This window comes from Pygocentrus nattereri, chromosome 5, assembly GCF_015220715.1.
Source record: "Pygocentrus nattereri isolate fPygNat1 chromosome 5, fPygNat1.pri, whole genome shotgun sequence".
In the NCBI taxonomy this organism is placed as follows: domain Eukaryota; kingdom Metazoa; phylum Chordata; class Actinopteri; order Characiformes; family Serrasalmidae; genus Pygocentrus; species Pygocentrus nattereri.
The window spans coordinates 17,828,857-17,851,798 of record NC_051215.1 but is presented as its reverse complement, the minus strand read 5'-3'; the positions used below and the strand labels follow the sequence as shown (position 1 = coordinate 17,851,798).

The 22,942-nt window shown below is 38.2% G+C and overlaps 1 protein-coding gene across 1 annotated transcript in view; it reads left to right on the top strand.

Moving 5' to 3' along the window:
- dctd (dCMP deaminase) overlaps nucleotides 1-21,941 on the top strand; it is a 52,481-nt gene extending 30,540 nt beyond the window's left edge. The window contains exons 5-6 of the mRNA XM_037538346.1: nucleotides 2,407-2,503; nucleotides 21,178-21,941. Coding sequence (XP_037394243.1) covers nucleotides 2,407-2,503; nucleotides 21,178-21,280 — 200 coding nt within the window. The 3' untranslated portion in view covers nucleotides 21,281-21,941. The remainder of the gene's footprint in view (nucleotides 1-2,406; nucleotides 2,504-21,177) is intronic.
- The last annotated feature ends 1,001 nt before the right edge of the window (nucleotides 21,942-22,942 follow it).

Sequence of the window (22,942 nt, the reverse complement as noted above, 5' to 3'; positions counted from 1 at the left end):
GGTTGCTTAAGTATTTAATTTTTTGAGATTGTAGCTGGAAAACATGATGGAAAACAGTTGGTCTGAGTGAAATGATGATTAAATATTAAATCGTATCATTATCTTAATAAAGTGAAAATGTGGTCTTGGAGAAGATGGGTTCTGCAGCTGGATTAATAGCTAGTGTGTTCTGTCTGCACTTAAAATTAATATTACTTATAAGTGTTTGAGTATGTTATGAGCATGTAGACTTTTATTCTCTTTTAGAGGTCTGATAGAAACTTGGAAGAAGCCTTGGATAAATTAAGCAAGATTTTAATAGATAAAGGTAATTGCTGTAACCAGAAAACGTTCTCTGGAAGACCTTCTTTTATTCTATTCACGATTTAGGGATTTGGAGACGATCTTGCAAAAGTGTAATTACATCTTTTTTTTGGACACAGAGCTGTCACCTCAACCCCATCAGACACTTTTGGGGTGAACTGGAATGGAGATTACGAGCCAGGCCCACTAGTCTAGACCTCACAAATGCTCTTCTGAATAAGTGGGCAAAATTTCCTAGACACACTCCAAAATCTTGTAGAAAGATTCCCAGAAGAGTGGAGGCTGTTAAAGCTGTTATAACTCCATATTAATGCCTGTGAATTTAGAATGGGGTGTCCTAATACTTTTGTTCATATAATGCGTGTGCGTGTGTTTGTGTGAGTGCGTGCATATTCGGAAACCTTTTCCTTTTTTCATGTTTTCTAATATTGCGGCCTTGTGCTAAGATGAGCAAAAAATTGTTTTTTATTCTGCCCTCAATACACCATAATGGCAAAGTGAAAACAGAATGTTAGACATTTTTTTGCAAATTTATTGAAAAGGAAAAACTAAAATATTGCATTGATGCAAGTATTCAGACCCTTTACTCAGTATTTAGTTGAAGCACCTTTGGCAGCGATTACAGCCTCCAGTTTTCTTAAGATGCCACAAGGTTAGCACACACATGGATTTTGGGATTTTGGTCCGTTCTTCTCTGCATATCCCATCATCTCAGGCTCTGCCAGGTTGGATGGGGACTGTCGGTGGCAGCCATTTTCAGGTCTCTCCAGAGATGTTTGATTGGGTTCAAGTCTGGACATTTTATAGAGTTGTCCCTAGCCAGTTCTGTGATGTGTTGGCTGTGTGGCTTTGGGTCATTGTCTTGTTGTGCAGTCCAGCCTGAGGTCCCAAGTGCACTGGAGCAGGTTTTCATTTAGAATATCTCTGTACTTTGCTCCATTCAGGTTTCCCTCAACCCTGATCAGTCTCCCTGTCTGACCTGCTGAAAAGCAACCCCACAGCATGATTCTGCCACTACTGTGCTTCACTGTAGGGGATGGTATAGGGTAGGTGATGAGCAGTGCCTGGTTTCCTCCAGACACGACACTTACAATTGAGGCCAAAAAATTAAAGAGTGTCATGTTTCTCACAGTCTGGGAGTCCTTTAGGTGCAAACTCCAGGCAGGCTTTCATGTGTCTTTTACTGAGGAGAGGCTTCTGTCTGGCCACTCTGTCATAAAGCCCAGATTGGCAGAGTGCTGCAGTGATGGTTGACTTTCTGGAAGTTTCTCCCATCTGCACACAGCATCGTTGCAGCTCAGCCAGAGTAACCTTTGGGTTCTTTGTCACCTTGCTTACCAAAACCATCTCCCCCGATTTCTTAGTTTGGTGGGGCGGCCAGCTCTAGGAAGAGTCCTGGTTGTTCCAAACTTCTTCCATTTAAGAATTATGTGCCCTCAATGTGCTTTTGGGAACTTTCAGAGCAGCAGAACTTTTTTTTAGCCTTCTCCAGATCTGTGTCTTCACACAGTCCTGTCTCTGAACTCTACAGGCAGTTTTTTCCTCCTCATGGTTTTTGCTCTGATATCCATTGGCAACTGTGAGACCTCATATAGAGAGGTGTGTGCCTTTCAAAATCATGTCCAATCAAAGATGATTAAGAGAAATATGAGGCCCCCAGAGCAAAAGTTAAAGTAAAATTTCTAGAAAGGCACATTTTGCACCAAAACACTCTTGATTTTCTTTACATCAAAACGGTTGAATGATTAAATAATTTGCCTGGTATCTTCTATTGTATGTTTCTTTTTGTCAGTGGGCTTCAGTTCAGAAAATGTGTGTGTGTGTGTGTGTGTGTGTGTGTGTGTGTGTGTGTGTATAAATTAAGTTCTGAAGGCAACCTTTTACTAGCAAGTACCTAATAAAGTGGCAGGTGAGTGTAGATACATAGATTATTCAGGGTTTTTTTTTATTTTTTATTAAAAAAAACATGCCACAAGTTGTCTCTCCTTTTGCAACAAACACACACTTGCGTACTTTGTTTGTACCTGTAGGAGCTTTTCTCTTTTTTTGGTGTGGGTGTGTATCCCTCTAACTTCCGTTGTTCTTCATCTCTGTCCTCTACAGGTATAAAGGAGGTCATTTACCTGTCAGATAAATATCACGACACTCCAGAGATGACCGCCTCCAGAAGACTGCTGAAGCTGGCAGGAGTCCAATATAGGTAGGTGTTCAAAGAGGGGGTTAACGAGCCTTTCATTTTCGTCCTTTTTATTTGAGCTTTACTGGTTTCAACTGCCAAACCGGTACTGCCAACCGGCAGTATAGTGAAAATACATAGTTGTCTGGAAACCATCTTTGGAGTCTTTTTTCTAATAATAATAAAAATTGGGTGATAACAAAGAGGATGTGTTAACTAATATATGTAGACACACACACACAATAACAAATGCTATAGAATGAGCGTGTGTGTGTGAGAGAAATAGTTACAATAATGACCTGTTCAGGGAGCTGTGGGTGATCAGTAGCAGGAGAAAAACAGAACACAAAACAGCCTTAAACTAGAGAAAGAGAAAGGCAGTCACAATCTTTACAAAATATATATGATTATGTTTTGCACCTTGGGAAAAGACATCAAATTCATATTTTATTGTAAAATGTCCCTGCACATTTGACTGACTTCATAAACCTGGTTATATTTCCTCTCTGTTGTCCCCAAGCAGCTATAAAAAGGCATTGAGCTGTGGATAGATTGCAATGTATATTAACCAGTCAGGCAAAAAAGTAAAGTCTGATGCATTGAAAATACATTGAAAATACAATCAAAGAATGCATCTTACCCTTGTTTTATTTATTTATTTAGTCTAAAAATTGCCTTGTTCTGTTAAAGGTTTTATGTACAAAATCAGCCTTCAAGGTTGATGTATGTAAATGACTCCTTTTTTGATTAACTGATCTGTACTGTATACCCTTAAAAAAGCAATCTGGGTCGAAACTCTCCTTAAAACTTTAGTCTGAGTTAAACTGCTGTCCTTTGACTAGGCCGATGTATGTAAATGTATTGATTTTTGTGACATCACAAAAACAGTTTAGAATGGGGTGTTTTTGTTGCTTATTTTTGCACATACTGTATGCATTGTTCATGTTGCAGTCTGCAGAAACATTGTGTTTACATTTAATATTTATTTCAAAGTAGCGAGGAAATATCCATGATATTTAGCCATTTGATAGCTGCATGGCTAGATTTGATTTAAGTCTGGAACTGAATGTGTCTGACACAGTTCAGTTTTTTTTTTTTTTTTGTTTGTTTTGTTAATGTTCATCTGGGTAGAGCATGGTGTCCAAATTTGCTGATTTGTTGGCAGAACACTGTCCCCTGTTTCAGCTATTCTGTTTTTTCCCCCCCTCTATTTCTGTCTGTGTCTTGCTGCCTAGATGACAATCTGAGGCAATCCTGTCTGTTGAAGGCTGCTCGCTGAAAATCTTCAGTCAGTTTGTTCTGTTGCTCGGGCAAGAGAGTGCGCAGTTTATGGCGTCAGCTCACAAATTAAAGAGGGAAAGCCCAGACAGGAGGATGTGATGGATGCCAGGAGCCTTTTTAGATACAGAAAGTTTAGCAGAGTTTATTGCACCAACCTAGTCCATAGACTTAATGATTAGGGCAGACAGCAGTTAACTATCTCGGCGGAGTGTTGTACCCCTGCAGCAGAGGGTTCGTTAAGATACAGACTATTTCCTCCGTCTTTTACTATATCAGAGAGATTGTGAGGGAATTTTGGTCTTGAATTAAGTACACATGGGACCAGTTCAGTACCATCTGCTAAATCTAAAGAGTAAGGGTACTGTGCCTATGCTCTGAAGACTGACTGTGCGTCAGAAACGCAGTCCCCCAGTGTGTATCAGTTAGGACGCTGTGTCAGCTCAGCCGGACTAGAAATTTAGAAATTTAGAATAGAGATTTTTCCCCAACAGGTAGAGATTATAAGCACTATTCCAATCCACATGCAGTCTATTCAAGAATCGATTATTTCCTTATTTTTGAGAAAGACAGGCACAGAGTTAAAGACTGTGAGAGAGGTTCTATAGATATTTCCGATCATGCACCAGTGTCTCTGACATTGCGCTTGAACTGCAAGTCAAAAACAACTCTGTGGAAACTAAATAGTAGCATTCTTAATAATCAAAATATCAAGGACCAAATAATAAAATAAATAAAACAGTATTACGAACAAAATGATAATGGGGAGGTGTCACCAGCTATATTGTGGGATGCAAGTAAAGCAGTTCTTAGGGGGAAAATCATAGCCATTACTTCAAACCTAAAGAAATGCAGACAAGAGAGCTTAGCCAAATTACAGGATGAATTAAAATAATTAGAAATTGCTCATAAGAATATTGCAAATAAATTGATATATGAAGAAATTAAGAAGATTAGAACAGAAATAGACTCTCTGTATTCTCACGAGATAGCAAAGAAACTTATGTTTTTGAAACAGTGATACTATGAAACTGGAACTAAATCTATGAAACTACTAGCTTGGAAATTACGTAAACAGCAGGCAGATTCAACAATCTATAAAATACGAGACCCAGCAACAAAGGTAATTTGCCATAAATTAAATGAAATCCAAAAAGTTTTTGAATGTTACTATAAGAAATTATATACTCAGCCAAAAACGGAGATAATCCCAAAATAGACTCTTTCTTATCATCTCTAGAACTTACATCTGTCAACGAAATCCAGAATGAGCTATTGACAGCAGAAATTACTGAGGAAGAGCTACATAAGGCCATTAGTAGACTTAAGGTTAATAAATCACCGGGGGCAGATGGATTTGGTTCAGAATGGTACAAAACATTTAAAGAACAGCTTACTCCAAGCTTACTGTTGGCATGCAATCATGCACTAAAACACAGAGAAATCCCACCATCGTGGCAGAAGCAATTATTTCAGTGATACCAAAGGAAGGAAAAGATTGATTGTGCCTCATACAGACCAATTTCGGTACTGAATATAGATTATAAATTGTACACCTCAATTTTGGCACAAAGAATCAAAAATGTTCTTCCAGACCTTATTGGAGGCCTTTGATTCTGTGAATTGGGCTTACCTATATAAAGTGCTTCATAAATTTGGGTTCCACAAGAAGTTTATTAAAGCTATCCAAACCATCTACGACAAACCTTCAGCAAGAATTAAAATAAACGGAGACTTGTCAAAAACATTTATACTAGGGTGAGGTACAAGGCAAGGGTGTGCTCTTTCACCCCTCTTTTTCACACTCTTTATTGAACCTCTAAGTCAATGGATTCGATAGAACAAAGACATTAAAGGGATTAACATTAGAGGGGATGAGCACAAAATTTGCAGACGAGTGCTATTTGCAGACGATCTGCTTTTGTACTTATCGTACCCGACAGCCGCTTTCCCTGAGTTAATAAGATCACTTACATTTTTTGGATCTTTTTCAGGTTTCAAATTGCACATGCATAAAACACAAGTTATTTCTTATAACTATAATCCACCACAAATGATTAGGACAGAATATAATCTAGATTGGCAAGCAAAATCTATAAGATACCTAGGAATTAATTTACCTAAAAATATTGAAGACCTACTGTTGGTTAACTATGATCCAATAAATATTAAAATCAAGGCAGATATAAGAAGATGAAATTTGATCTCCTCCCTGGACGTGGGCTCTAGAATAGAATCAATTAAACAAAACATACTACCACAGCTACTCTACCTGTTTCTGTCCATACCAGTGGAATTGCCTACAAAACAATTTATGGAATGGGATAAACTTATCTCAAGATACATATGGGGAGGCAGAAAACCAAGGATAAAATTTAAAACACTATTTTTATGCAGCTCAGATAAGACCTTTGATATGCTTGTGTGACTCACAGTATAAGGCAAGATGGAAGGATATAGAGAATACGCTGTCAGGTGATGTTCCAATACAAGCAATGGTGGCAGATAAAAGATTACTAACTAAATAGATAATTGAAAATCCATGGGTAAAACTATCATTGAAAATTTGGAATATTATTATTAAGGAATACAATTTACAGGATATGGGAAAAGTACTAAGATGGTGCTCAGTTGATCTGGATTTTACTCCTAATACATTAGATAATCGTTTCAAAATGTGCACTAGTAAAGGTCTCTCTGCTTACTGTACTATGCTGGATAAGGGGAATTTCCAGAGTTTTCAAGCCTTAAAAGACCAATATGGTCTAGAAACAACAGACTTCTTTAGATATCTTCAAGTGAGACAATACTTTCACCAGAAAATAAAATCAGCAACAATTATGGAACCTCATAATAATAGTAGTATTAAAATATTTACATCAGCATATAATTCACAGACACTCAAGAAGATTATCTCAAAGCTGTATAAAGGATTTATAGATTTAGACACTGACTCTCCATTATATATTGAAGAAAAATGGGAAAATGAGTGTGGCAACCATATTGCCAAGGCGGACTGGGAGAGTATTTGCGCACTACAATGGAAATCCACTTACTCTGCAACTTGGAGGGAATTCTGTTGGAGAAACGTTATCTGTTTTTTTTTTAACCCCAAGGCAGAAGAGCCACTACACAGGCAAGTCTATTTGTTGGAGGCATTGTGGTTCGCAAAAGGCTAATCACTACCATATCTTTTGGGAATGCCCTGTTATTGAAAAATACTGGAGAGATATACACAGCGCATTACAGGCAATTTTGGAAATCCCCCTTGACTTCAGATTTGATGTTTTATATTTGGGTAACACCCCCATGGATACATGGGGTGCTTCAAGGGAATTTCTATTTAGAGTACTCCTGGCAACAAGTAAAAAGGCATTAACTAGAAAGTGGTATCAACCATATCCACCAAAAATTAGAGATTGGATTAATGTTGTGCAAGATGTTTTTATAATGGAAAAAATAACTTTTCGTCTAAAAATCCAAAAGGATAGATTTAACATATATTGGGGAAAATTATATTTGTCCTTTTCAATAAACATTTAAATAAAAAAAAGAAGAAAATCCAAGAAGATGGAGGAGACTAGCAATGCGGTGTAATCTTTTCCTGTTCAGTATGAGTTCTTTGCCTTCGTGTTCTCTGCTTGACTCTGTATATGGCCATCACCAAAATTTTCTTTCGATAGCCAGTATTCTTAATGTATATACAGTATATATGTATATGCCCACACCAACACCCACACAGCCAAACACTATGACCACCTTCTTGGTGATTATATGCTGTTTGTCCTCCTAGTGTGGACGCCCTGTGCTATCTGCCACTACTGTTGGCAGCAGATCCTTTAAGTCCTGTAAGTTGTGAGGGGGAGCTGGCATGCATTGGACTCTTGACTGGATTGAGATCTAAGGAATTTGGTTCCTCAGACCATGTAGGCATTGTGACAGGGTGCATTGTTTTACTGAAAGAGGCCACTGCCATTTTGCCACATTGTTGAGATGGCTGGCATGTCAGAAATTGACATCCAAATGAATGTTTTTTAGCAAATCATTGGCAAGAGCATCACACACAGTACATTCTGGTGCCATCATTTCCCCAAGTAAATGGCGCACACATACTTGGCCATCCACATGATGTAAAATGAAAATCATCAGCCCAGGCAACCTTCTTCTATTGCCCCAAAATCCAGTTTTGATGCCTGCAAGCCCATTTTAGGCACTTTTGGTGTGACAGTGGACGTGGGTGAAGGGCAGACTGAGAATTATGTGGCTGTGCATCCTCAGACATAGCAGGTTTCACAAAACCCCTGGTTCTCAGCGGAGTACAGCTCCTTGACAAATCCTTGTCAGTAAAAATTGCTATAGAGTTTTAGTAGTAGAGTAATTCACTTCACCCTTTGAGTTAGGTGGAAGCTTTGACATTGCTTGCCCGATAATCCTCTGGTTGGCAGCAACTAAAACTGGGTGTTTTTCTTCCTCCTCTAGGTGGAAACGTGTGTTTCTTATGTTTGTCGTGTCTATAAAATATTTTAGTTTTGTGTGACACAACTTGCATGTAATGGCTGTGGTCCTTTTTTTTTTTACCCTTCAACTTTCTGAAAGCCAGTTGGGTTTCTCATTCATCTGTCTTTGGTCTTTGTGTGTGCTCCACAGACTGTCTGGATGCTGCACTTCCACACTTCCAAGTTAGACATTTTGCATTCTGTCACCTTGCTGTTTTTTTACATTTGTGAATTGATTCAGAATAATCCACATCGTGATGCATCGTAATGCACACACACTGTACTTAAAAAGGCAACATTTCTTAATCAGTTTTAAAAATAGCTTTTCCTGCTGTAGACCCCCTGATGTCTCCCTGTACATAAAGTGGTGATTGATTGTAGGCTCATTTGCATATTGCAGCCTTCGGTGATGTCAGTATTGCAAAGGCTAACGATATGTTGTGCAGCCCAAACGGGTATTAAGAAAGTTGTCAGTGAACAAAAATGATAGATCCCACAGTCCTTGAAAGTGCTTAATCATGGCACAAAATGTAATTAAGGTCTAGAAAGGTCAGAGAATTAGCCTTGGGCAGTAGACCTCATTCTTTGGTTGAAAGATGATCTTGAAAGTTTGCACACCACAAATTATAACTTTGTCATCACCTAATCTTCAAAATGCAGCCTTCAGGCAGAGCATACAATGTACTAGCATATGCAGATAAATAGTTTTGATGATAAACTCAGTAGAGTCTTGTGCAGTACCATGGGTAAATAATGGAAGCTTAGACTCCACCAATTAGCTTTCTGCAGCCTACATGCCTAAATCATCACATGTGAGAGGAGACCGCACACTGTTGCTCTGCTGAAGGACATGGCACAAAGTGACGAAAGGTAAACTCACAAAAAGGGGGGAAAAATGGAAAAAAAGTCTTACAGCACACAGCATGCTTATGTTGGCAATAATTTTAATTAAGATAGAAGTTAAGCTAAAATTGGCTAATTTTAAAAAGTGACTTTTACTTCACAGTTTGTGTAGTAGAGGAATCTTGCAGTAATAAGAGTGAAGCAAGCATGTTGTTGGAACTTGTGAATTAGACATAATTTTGTGCTGGAAAGCTTTCCACACCGCACAGTAAATGAACCAGACTGAGAAAAGGAACACGCAACAATGTCTTTGACTGAAAGATATAAACAGTATGCAGAGTTATAAAATTCACATCTTTTTTTTTTTGGTGCAGTTTGAAGGGAAGGTCACCTTGCACGACAAAATAGGAGCATAAAGCTGAGGGGGTTACAATAGTTGTTTGTTTGTTTGTTCGTTTATTTATTTATTACTTACTCTAAACTTTCAATGCCCTGCTTGAATACCTAAATAACTTCACCAAAAGTTTTTCAACTGGATGTACATAAAGTACAGACTATTAAGTGTCGCCTGTATTGTTTTTTGTGCATTGCTGTTTTGTTTGTCTCAGAAGTCTGTCCTGATGAAATAGTTTTTCTTTGGGATTCATTTAATTATCACGTTAAAAAGAAAATCAGACAGTGATGGAAAGTATTCAGATCCTGCTACTTTATTATGCAAACCCAGTCCAAGAAAGTTGGGACAGTATTTGAAATGCCAGTAAAAACAGACAGCAATGATTAGTAAATTCTGTCTTACCTGTATTAAATGATATATTTTAATATATAAATAATAAGTAAAATTTTATACAATCTTTGATGTTCTACCTTATGAACTTTTGGCTTTTTGGTAAATATATGCTCCTTCCTGTAACATGATCCAAAAGTTTAGGACAAGAACATGCTACTGACCTTTCCAACATTCATTAATCATTTGGGGATTGAAAACACCAATTGATCCAGTTTTGAAAGCAATTTTTCCCCAGTTATACTAGTCTTAAGCGATGTGACTGTACAGGATTTTTGTTATTTTGTACTTTAAAATGCATTTACAGTAGGAGATGGGCAGGCCAGTCTAGCACCTGCTCTCTGATTACACAGCCATGTTGTAACATCAGCAGAATACTTTTTGATGTTATGTTAAATTAGTTAGTTTAATCCTTAATTTATATAATCCCTAATTCATCCTTGCTCATTAAAGACTAGGCTTTCCTGAATGATCTTTTTATACCCAAACATAATTGTCACCTCTTTTTTAAAAAAAAAAGTTTTCTAAACATTTAACAAACTTTCAGGTGTTCTTGCACCTGTCTTAACTTTTTTTTGGAACTTTTTGGGAACATTTGTAGGTATCAGCTTCAGAATGACTATATTTACAAAGTACAATGAAATTGACTGGGTAAAGCATAAATAATCTTGTTTTTATAGTGTTTTTATTTAAATACTGGTTGTGGTTTCATGAATCACTGCTTTCTGTTTTTGTTTTTTCATTTTATCTACTATCCTGGCTCTTTTGGAATTGGGTTTGTGGTAATCCTTTGAGTTAGGTTACAGTTCTTTAACTGGTTATGAGTAATCTGTACCGGTGCAAGCATGTGAACCAACATTTCCGCCCCTGCTGCCAGCATACTAATTTGAAGATGTGTAATATGGTGCAGTGTCCAAACCAGAATATACTGAAAGCAAGCAACGAAGATGGTTTTGCATTGTATTATAGAGAATGGAAATCGTAAAAGAAAAGTACTGGATGTGTTTCTTCTTCTTCTTCTTCTTCTTCTTCTTCTTCTTCTTCTTCTTCTTCTTCTTCTTCTTCTTCTTCTTCTTCTTCTTCTTCTTCTTCTTCTTCTTCTTCTTCTTCTTCTTCTTCTTCTTCTTCTTATTACTATTATTACTACTACTACTACTACTACTACTACTATTTTTGAGTGGTCCTTTTTAGATGAAACAAATACTCAAAAGACTCTCACTAATGTCAAAAACATGAGGGTTAGGATTAGATTTTTGATTAGGGTTAGGATTGGGACATGGTTAGGTTTTGTGTAATGGAAATAACATTATCAACAGATCTACTTAATATAAGTAATGTATCAACAGTACACTACTACAAAAAGATAGAATGGATCATCTTAAAATCCTGGCTGCACAGTCTGATCCTGATGTAATCGTCAGAGACATTGTACCAATGAAGATATAGCTTTAAATAATTTTAATCTCCATAGAAAAGACAAGAGTTTCAAAGGGAGGGGGAGTTGCTATTTATACCAGTGTAAATTTACAAGCTAATGTTTTATGTGCAGTATCCAAAGAAAAATGTTATGAGTTCTTAGCCCTCCAGGTTTCACTCGGAAAAAATAACTCTTTTGTTTTAATTGGGATATACAGGCCTCCCTCTGCCCCACACTCTGCAGTCGAGGAATTAGCGGATCTTTTATCCAAATTTAGTGCTTCTGAATTGCTGGTCCTTGGTGATTTTAACCTCAACTGGCTTTCTGATGCATCCGATCACTTTAAAGGAAATATGTGGCAATCTTAACCTAACACAGTTAATCAATGAACCGACTTGCCCAAATCTGAAAGAACCCACCAAGTCAACCCTGATAGATCTAATACTCTCCAATAAAGCTGACAAAATTACTGCCTCAGGAGTTTTGCATAAGTGATCATTGAAATTTTTATAATTTTAATGAGCAAGCTTTCCTTTCTTTATGAGTGAAATCCACCTTACACTAGAAATCTCAGATGTTGATGGGGCACTAAACCACTTCAGTAAAACTTTCCTAACGGTGGTAAACAAACATGCCCCATTCAAAAAGTCAAAAATCAGAGACAGATCAAGTCACTGGTTTACAGGTGAAGTTTCCTCATTGTTTAAGGCCAGAAATAAAGCTTGGTCAACTGCTAGATGCTCAGGGGATAGAGACCATTGGCTTACCTTTAGACAGCTGAGAAATAAATGTACTTCTGCTGTTACAAAAGCTAAATCAGAATATTACTTTAGCTTAATCACCAGCACTAGAAACCCTCAAAACTTCTGGAAAATAGTAAATTCTCTAAAAAATAATTCCCCCCTTTTTCTAACAAGCGTTTTAGGTGGCGATCAGCTGATTTCTGCCCAGAAGGAAATATGTCAAGCCTGTAACTCACATTTTGCTGCAGCTGGCCACATCTTTGATAAGAATAGCACAAACCTATTGAATAAAACTAATCTCAGCTCTACTGTTTCTAAAACACATGGTCTTTTCTCACTCCAGCCATTTTCTCCATATTTAGTTGCTAATGCCCTGGCTAAAATTAATCCATGAAAAGCCACTGGAGAAGATGGGCTGGACCCCTTTTTATTGCGTCTCGCAGCCCCGATTATTTTAGAATACATTTTATACATTTTTAATCTTTCAGTTTTATCTTGCAGAATTCCCAGGGTCTGGAAAACAGCTCATGTAATTCCTCTGCATAAAGGTGGTGAGACAACAGATCTGAATAATTATGGGCCCATCTCAAAACTGTCGTGTTTAGCAAAAATGTTAGAATTTCTAGTGAACCAGCAATTGAAATCATTTCTTCATGAAAATTCTGTTTTATTTAAATATCAGTCTTGTTTCAGAGAAGGTCACAGCACTATCTCTGCTACGACACTGGTTTTAAACAATTTTTATTCAGACATAGACGAGAAGAAACATTGTGCAGCTGTTTTTATTGACTTAACAAAAGCATTCGACACAACTGATCACACTCTTCTTTTACGGAACTTAGAAAAGATTGGCTTTGATGCAACTGCGCTGGACTGGACCCAAAACTACCTCACTGACAGAAATCAATGCATGACATTGAATAATTATAAATCAGAGTTGGTATCTGTATCTAAAGGTGTACCACAAGGTTCAATTTTGGGTCCATTCTTATTTAATATCTACATAAATGATATTGCTACCTCTGCTTCAACCTCAGACTGCAAAATTCACCTTTATGCAGATGACACGATTTTATATTGCTCAGCTGATTCTATTCATGCTGCAACAAGAAAATTACAGAGCTCATTTTTAATGCTCTACTTGTGGCGTTATATGAGCACAAATTAGTTTTAAATGCCACGAAAACATGCTGTTTTCCAGATCTTTTAATACTGATTTTAGTACTGTAAATATTACTACCCTGGCAGGATCCACTATTGAGAGAGTCACAGAATATAAATACCTTGGCATATGGCTAGACGATAAACTCAGTTTTATCGCCACACATAAATAAACTAGTCAGTAAATGCCGACAGAAGCTGGGTTATTTTTATAGACATAAGTCCTGTTTCCCCATGCACGCCAGAAAACGACTAGTTGAAGCAACTTTACTATCAGTGCTGGACTATGGTGACGTTATCTATAAATATGCTCCCTCCAGCTCTCTCAAATTACGGGACCCAGTGTATCACTCTGCACTGAGGTTCATTACTGGAGATCCGTACAGAACTCATCGCTGTGAGCTGTATGCAAAAGTTGGGTGGCCCTCTTTAACGGTACGAAGGGAGACACATTGGGTGATTTTTATTTATAAGACATTCTCCAGTCATTTGCCAGAATACATCACTTCATTGATGAATACAAATAACAGTAATTATCAGACTCGCTCTAGTAATTGGATCAGCTGCCAGGTACCAATAGTTTTTACTGAACTGGGAAAATCTGCTTTTAGTCACAGTGCACCAGTGAGTTGGAATTCAAATCAAATTTATTTGTATAGCGCTTTTTACAACGGATGTTGTCACAAAGCAGCTTTACAGAATTTCGGAAAAGACAAAGTTGCAACAGGACTGGAAGAATATACAGAAACCCCCTGGTGGGCAAGCCAGGGGCAACAGTGGCAAGGAAAGCTCCCTCAGAACTGAGGAAGAAACCTTGGGAGGAACCAGGCTCACCAGGGGGGACCCATCCTCCTCTGGTCAAACTACCCACAAGTGATTAATATTACTAATATTATTAGCAGTAATATTGGTATTAGGAATAATGGTAGGTAGGCAGGTGGTGGCAGCTGGTCTGAAGTGGGTAGCAGGAGGGCTCAGCAGTCGATCGTCCTTCAGTGTCCAGCCGGACATATGGTTGATTGTATACTCTGAAAGAAAGCAGGTAAATGGAATTAGTTTTATTCTATCCGTTTGTACACTACAGGACACACTAAAACTCAGCTCACTGGTGTCACTCAGTCATTTTAAACTTTTAATATCAAACCACCTACAGAGAGCCTGTACCCGTTTTACTTAATCATATTAATTCATAACTTTTATTTTTGTGTTAGTTATCCTTAGTTCTTTATTTATTTTTAATTAATTAATTTATTTCCTCTAATTTTATTTTTAATAGTTTTTTATCATTACGTTTTTCATTTGTGATGGTCTTCGACCTACAGTAGTCCAATTTCCGCCGGCACCCTGCTGGTCAACAGCACCGGAGGTGGTCGTTGTTAACCCGGGCCTCGACCGGTATGGCAATCATATTTTACGCCGGATGCCCTTCCTGACGCAACCCTCACCATTTATCCGTGCTTGGGACCGGCACCAGAAGTACACAAAGTACAAACCTAATGGCTAGTAGGTCGAAGACCATCAAAGAGGAGAGGAGGAAGGCGGGTTAGAAGGCAGCGAGAGAGAAGGAAAGGCAGGAGTGTGACATGATGGAGAGAAGGAAGGTAGATATTCTGTGTGTCCAGGAGACCAGATGGAAAGGAAGCAAGGCCAGGAACATTGGAGGTGGATTCAAACTGTTCTATCATGGTGTAGAGAGGAAGAGAAATGGAGTAGGGATAATGTTAAAGGAACAGTTTGGGAAAAGTGTTCTGGATGTAAAGAGAGTATGAGACAGGATCATGAGCCTGAAGTTGGAGGTTGATGGTGTAATTTTGAATGTGGTCAGTTCATATGCACCACAGGTTGGTTGGCAGTTAGAGGAGAAAGGAATTTTGGAGTAAGATGGATGAAGTGGTAGATGGTGTCCCTAGAGAGGAGAGATTATTGATTGGTGCAGACTTCAATGGACATGTTGGTGAAGGGAACAGAGGGGAGGAAGAGGTGCTGGGTATGTATGGTGTGAAAGACAGAAATGCGGAAGGTCAGATGGTTGTAGATTTTGCAAAGAGAATGGAAATGGCTGTGGTGAACATTTTCAGAAGAGGGAAGAACACAGGGTGACATACAAGAGTGGAGGGAGGTGCACACAGGTGGATTATATCCTTAGCAGGAGATGCCACCTAAAGGAGATTGGAGATTGTAAAGTGGTGCCAGGGGAAAGTGTAGCAAGGCAGCATAGGGTGGTTGTCTGTAGAATGAGATTAGAAACAGAGAAGAGGAAGAGAGTGAAGACCGAGCCAAAGATTAGATGGTGGAAGCTGAAGGAGGAGGATGGTTGCCGGCAGTTCAGGGAAAAATTGCAACAGGCCCTTGGGGGCAGTGAGGTGCTACCTGAGGACTGGGAAACTAGCGAAAAGAATGGTGGAAAAGGCAAAGGCTCAGGCCTATGATGAGCTGTATGAGAGGCTGGACAGTAAAGAAGGAATAAAGGACTTGTATCGTTTGGCTAAACAGAGAGATAGAGCTGGAAAGGATGTACAGCAGGTTAGGCTGATAAAGGATAGAGAGGGAAATGTACTAGTGAGTGAACAGAGAGTGTTGAGTAGATGGAAGGAGTACTTTGAAGAACTAATGAATGAGGAAAATGAGAGAGAGAGGAGGACAACGGGGAGAGAGATAGTGGATCAGGAAGTGCAGAGAATTAGTAAGGTGGAAGTGAGGGCAGCTTTAAAAAGGATGAAGAATGGAAAGGCAGTTGGTCCAGATGACATACCTGTGGAGGTATGGAGATGTTTAGGAGAGAAGGCAGTGGACTTTTTAACCAGGTTGTTTAACAAAATCCTGGAGAGTGAGAAGGTACATGATGAGTGGAGAAGCAGTGTACTGGTCCCCATTTTTAAGAACAAGGGTGATGTCCAGAGCTGCAGTAACTACAGAGGTATAAAGTTGATGAGCCACACCATGAAGGTATGGGAAAGAGTTGTTGAAGCAAGGCTAAGGCGAGAGGTTCAGATCAGTGAGCAGCAGTTTGGTTTCATGCCCAGAAAGAGTACCACAGATGCAATTTTTTTGTTGAGAGTGTTGGTAGAGAAGTACAGAGAAGGTCAGAAGGAGCTACATTGTGTCTTTTTGGATCTAGGGAAGCCATATGATAGGGTGCCAAGAGAGGAACTGTGGTACTGTATGAGGAAGTCGGGTGTAGCTGAAAAGTATGTTAGGGTGGGGCAGGACATATATGAGGATAGTGAGACAGTGGTGAGGTGTGCAGTTGGAGTGACAAATGGTTTCAAGGTGAAGGTAGGGTTACATCAGGGATCAGCTTTGTGCCCCTTCTTGTTTGCAATGGTGATGGAAAGGTTGACAGATGAGGTCAGGCAGGAGGCTCCATGGACCATGATGTTTGCAGATGACATTGTAATCTGTGGTGAGAGTAGAGAGCAGGTGGAAGAGAATCTGGAGAGGTGGAGGTTTGCACTGGAGAGGAGAGGAATGAAGGTCAGTAGAGACAAGACGGAATACATGTGTGTGAATGAGAGGGAGGCAGGTGGAAAGGTGAAGATGCAAGGAGTAGAGGTCGTAAAGGTGGATGATTTCAAATATCTTGGGTCAACCATCCAGAGCAATGGACAGGTTAGAAAAGAGGTGAAGAAGAGGGTGCAGGCAGGATGGAGTGGGTGGAGATGGGTGTCAGGGCTGATGTGTGACAGAAGGATAGAAGCAAGAGTGAAAGGGAAGGTTTACAAGACAGTAGTGCATCCTGCTATGATGTATGGTTTGGAGACTGTGGCTCTGTCTAAAAGACAGGAGGCTGAGCTGGAGGTGGCGGAGATGAAGATGCTGAGATTTTTGTTGGGAGTGACAAGGATGGACAAGATTAGAAATGAGCAGATCAGAGGGACAGTGAAGGTTTGAAGCAGTTTGGAGATAAAGCCAGAGAGGCCAGGTTGAGATGGTTTGGACATGTGTTGGGAGGAATAGTGGATATATTGGTCAAAGAATGTTGGAGCTGCCGGGTAGAAGGAGAAGAGGTAGACCTCAGAGAAGGTTTATGGATGTAGTGAAGGTGGACATGGAGATGGTTGGTGTGAAAGTAGAGGAGGCAGTGGATAGGGCAAGATGGAGGCAGATGATCCGCTTTGGCGACCCCTAAAGGGAGCAGCTGAAAGAAGAAGACTTTTAATTTGTGATATTGTATTATTACCTTACTAATTTCTTATCATTTAAATCTCAAGTTCTATTTTTATATACTTTTATCTTTTATTCGCTGTTATTTTAAATTTTATTTTAATTTAAAATGATTAAATGTAGTTATTATTTTCTTTGTCATGTCAATCCCTGTTTTTGTAAATGCTCGGCTACATTGAAAATGAGGGTTGCCCTCAATGTACTTCCAAGTCAGAATAAAGGTTGATTGATTGATTTATCATCTTTTGCTCAGGTTGAGTGTTTGAGTATTGAGCATTGGGTTGACACAGCTCTGCATATTTGTGTAGTTGTGTTTTCTGTAGCTTCTGTAGTTTCAATCAACTGCAACCTACTACCATGGCTGAAGTGAAGTTTGACCATTAGTCTGAAATGTAAAGCTGACCACAAGGCCTTGGGGTTTAATTTGTGTGTTACAGTTTCAGGTAATTCATCTGCTACTCATATGGGATGAAACTCCTCACCAATGCTAATCTAATGTAGACGTTGCGGTCCTCTTAACAACCTATGGGAGAAAACGCATTAAAATTTCAGTAGCCCGCTTTTTAATTACTTCTATTTTAATATTTAATATTTTAATGACACATTTTAATATATATCCACAGGATGGTACATGCCTTCACTTTTATTTCTTTGATGAGATCCAGAGGAAGTGGTCGTTGGAGCTCAAAGTCTCACATGTTTGAGTTAAAGCATTAGGAGCTACAGTGTGAGAGAAATCAATCCACTAATAATTCACCCAAGCCGTATAGAGTTTGACTGTAAATATATTAAGATTTTCATCAACGCTGAATCAGATGCAACTGTGGGCAGATGAGCCTGAGGAGATAAAAGAAACTACTCTTGTGAGGAAGAAAATGGGGGAAATCCTTGAAGACATGTTCCTGCTGGCTCGTTGGCTGCAGGAGCAGAGGTCAGCTCCCTTGCTGCTTCTTTTTGAAGCTTGTCCTCTACCTGTGCAAATGCTTCTTGCATGACGGCAATTATTACTGGCTCTGCCACCACTTCTGTCTCTCTGGCTCTGTCTCAGTCTGTGGTTTTGGCTCCAGAGCTTTATTGTGCACACTGAAGGGATCTGGCATCAGAAATAACCAGGGGCAAAGGGCAAAAACACAAGGAGAGGACCAAAAAGCACCCCTAACTGTTAATTTCAATGAATCTTTAAATGTGATAAAAGTGTTTAAATGTAATAAATCAAAGTGAACGGGTATAACTATGGAATTTGTACATCATGTCTATGGGCAGTTTAATACTTCATTCAGGTATTATTGAAAACAAATACTTGCATTTATAAAGAGAATTCCCCTGTGACTGTTTTTTATTATTATTATTTAAAATGAAAGTTAAAATGTAGATGAAGTTAAAATATGTTGTGTATTTTTCATCATATATTCAATGCCCCCGAATTCCAATGAAAAAGGTGCAGAAATTGCCTTTTAAAACGAAACACCCTGAATGGTTACCACATCTGTCTGATGATTAGAAGGAACCCTCATTTCTTGACCTTTTGGCTCCATGACCACAGATGACAAGACAAACAAGTGGCCCAGTACAGTAGATACTGGGCTGAAATGAGCTCTTGTCTGTCTGCATTGTGGCCAGATCCGTGAATAAAGTGTGTGAAACTTCTCTTCTGAGCTGATGTTTAGAAGACAGAGATGATGTGTGGGAGTCTGCAGATGACTTTTTTGAACCCTTTTTGTTACTTTACTGTTTTTCCTGAAATTGGTCTCATTGTTGATTGAAACAAACCTGGAATGTGTCACAGCGAATAAGAGAAAATGAGAAACCAAAAGCAGATTAACCCTTCTATAGAGTTAATCTGTTTTCCCTACATTCAGTTGATATTACATCATTGTTTGCAATTATACAGTTGCTTGAAAGGATGGAAAAGCCTGTGGATTTTGTGGAGTGGAGTTTGATTTTTCTCCTGTCTCTCAAAGATCTAAAGAAAAGCACTAAAGAAAGCACTAGTTGATGGTGACAGATTTGGTGGTCTACCAGATTTTGCATGACTGTTAGGAGTCCCATTTTCACTGTATATATTGATTTATTTCTATGTATATTAATTTGATTACGCCAATTATGCCAGTTTTGGAGCCACATGCATAACTTAATGTTTTGACTTCAAATGAAATGAAGAAAGGTTGGACTTTTGCAAGGTGCTGTACTTGGTTGTAATTTCGTCATGAATTACATTTTAGGTTTTTTTTTTTTCCATTTGTTTTAATGTAAAAAAATGGCAGAAATGTAACTGTTTTTCATTCAAGACTGTACACACAATAATAAGTCAAATCATATCTTCTACTTTCAAACAGACGTTAATTGAAAATTTAGTATCCACAGAATTTCTCATTTTCTTTCAATGAGCTTTGCATGAGGAAATGTAAGGGGAGTTTTATGTCTTAAGTCTTTTTAGGTACATGCCAGGAGGATCTAGGTTAAAAAAAAAAAAAAAGAGAGCGAGACAAGAAAGTTTAGAAACATGACTGTAAAAGCTACTGTAAACAGGACTGTAAAAGCTAAGAGGAAATGTTCTGATGCCTGAAACAGAAAAAGAGAATTGGTGAAGTCAAGAAAGGAATAAATAGGCTGAATTTGAGGTGTGAAAAATGCTTGGCCCCCTGCTGTCTTGGCAGGTGGTCTGGGACCTGAACAGCACCTGCAATTAGAGCCAGTACCCTCACACTTCCCAGAGGAGGATTCTGGGTAATTGGCTGCTTCAAAGCTCCTGCATGCTGAAGTGGATTGAGGTGATAGCGTGTGAATGTGCAAGCAAGATTTATCACTGTTTCCCCACTCTAATTTCTTACTACTCTTTTCTCCATTCTCTGTTTAAAAAAAAAAAAACACACACACACTTTGAGCTCCAACTATGTTCTATGTCCTTTGCTGTGTGTGTATATAGGGGTACGTTTATTACAGATTGTAGTACATCTGTTGCTGCACATGGCTGTCCAGATATTATTGGTATTGGATCATGTCCAGATATTATTGGTATTGGATCATTCATAGTCCTGACATTGCACTGTGTGTGTGGTGCTGGTACAAGTGTACTAGACATAGCAGCACTGCTTGTGTTTATTTATTTTTTACATTGTATACTAGGCACTTTATTAGAAACCCCTCTATCAGAAACCTGGCCTTATAGCTCCACCTTGCTGACATACAGCTAGAGACTGGCAATTGCTGTTTTCGCATCAATGTTGTTTACAACTAAACATCATAAAAACGTGGGTTAACTGTGCATGTATACATTCACTTTACTATTACCAATTAATGTTATAAAACAATATATTTGTATATTTTAGCTGATCCTTTGTTTGATTGTTCTGTTCTGTCCTCCACCATGATGAAAATGATGTTGATGTCAGAACTCACCAAATTATACTGCATTTAAAAATATCTCCTGGTGGGGAAACTTGTATTTCTGATAAAACCAAGGCCACCACAGCATGACATCTGTTTCAGTTTGTGCTGGCTATCATCTATCCCTTGATCAATAGTCAGTTTCTGACCACAGAGCCACTCTTTGCTGGATATTTTTGGGCTTCATATTTTGGGATCTCTTTTAATCTGTCACACTGACAGTGTGTGTTTTTAACTCCAGTCACACTGCTGTCTAATGCACTCATAATAGCACCACACATACTACCATGTTGGGTTTGCTGCTGTGCTGAGAATATTATCAATGATCCTGTGGTATTCTCTTTCCATAGTGTGAAATAATAAATGCATTTTTGTTGGTTCTTTTTTCTATTTTTTATCATGACTTCTGTTTTTGTGTTTTTCAGGCAGTTTACGCCAAAACGAGGCCAGATCATTATTGACTTTAACTCCATCAATCACTCTGGAATGGACAGTGTGACTATGACTGAGAAGGTGCACTCCCAGTAACAGCCAGCCTTTACTGAACAACTGAACTATCGAACATTACTAAAATACCAAACATTACTAAAATACTAACCGTTACTGAAATAAATGCCACAATAATGAAAATTTGTGAAATAGTTCTTCGTTGCTTTGACTGTGTTATTAGTGTTAGTATTTTTCTGTGTGTTATGTATATGTTGTCACTGTCCAAGGAAAAACAATTATCTCCAAAATAGTAACTTTACAGGGGAGGGCAAAAACATTATCTACCTTCAACACAAGTTAAGGCTAATAACTTTCATTCACAGCAATTTTGGAGCCCATCTAGTGGTCATCATGACATTTTCATATAAAGTAAAGGCTAGCTGCTGAACTTAAATTATGCAGGAAACTAAAAAGTGCAAGAAATGGGAATACTTTTAATACTTTTTTTTTTTTTTTTAGTTTGATGACTTTGTAGTTTGATGTTCACTACATGTACAGAAACCTCTAAGAGCTTTTTTCTTTTTAGAAGTACTGATCTAGGTCAATCAAAACGTTGGTACTTTATTTAGTGTCTCGGGAATAAGTTTAAGGGTTGTTATGTTAAACTTTTATGAAACCTTGAAGAATCAAAGGGATTGTTGTGTTTTTAAATACTGTACCTGAAAGGCTGATTGAAATTAAATTTAGTTGAATGCTGTTATTGTATTTTCTTATTTTGAGCTTTTGCTGAATGTCTTTGCCAATTGCTTAGTTAAAATATTAAAAAGAACAAGTTAGAATTTTAACCGAACTGGTGACCAAATCATTATTCCTCCTTCCTATGAACCAAATGTAAGTTTACCAAATGTATACATTTTATTTAATTTAAAAAATCCATGTTTATGGTTTTCTTGGTTTTTTTTTTGTTTGTTTTTTTCTGACTGCACATAACATCCTTAATTCTTTGTGTGTGTGTGTGTGTGTGTGTGTGTGTGTGTGTGTGTGTGTGTGTGTATGGCAGGTTGTTGAAGTTAGGTTGATGTGTGCTAGGTAAGAATGTGCTACCTGGGTGTGTGTGACCTTGAGGACAGATCCAGCTGGCAGCAAATTTTAATCCTCAGTCAATCTGGCAACATTTCTCCATAAAACTGTTGCAGCCTTACCTGTCATGACAAAATGAAGCTGGTAATGGATGACTTACATTCTGCCAGAACATTTTCCTGGCACACACACCAACAAAGTCTGCTCAGGGATTTTTTTGTTTCTTCTTTTTTATGGGGTTAGAGGAATGGTTCGGTGTAAAATCAGATTTATACATTTTCCTTATTTACCTCAGATGTAGTTGATCAATCAAGACTTTTGGTGTCTGAAGTTAGCTTCTTTAGTTTTGCACTGGAGATACGATGAAAATGTAAAATGGACAACAGTACATCACAGCTAAAAAAAAAAATAAAAAAATAGAGCTGGACTAATACATTTTCTGATTCCAATTATTTATATCCAAATTGACTAATGTGTGGGTTTTTTGTTTGTTTTTTGCCATTTCTATTAGCCTTAATATGCTCTTAGCAAAAATTGTATTTATTTTTTTTATTTTTCCTAGTGCTTTCTTTTAACTAAAGTCACAATCTAAATATGATCCAGTCTTTAAAGGGCCAAACTGCCATTATGAATGCTTAAATGCAAGTTGTATATTTAGTAACATGGATCAAATAAAATGCT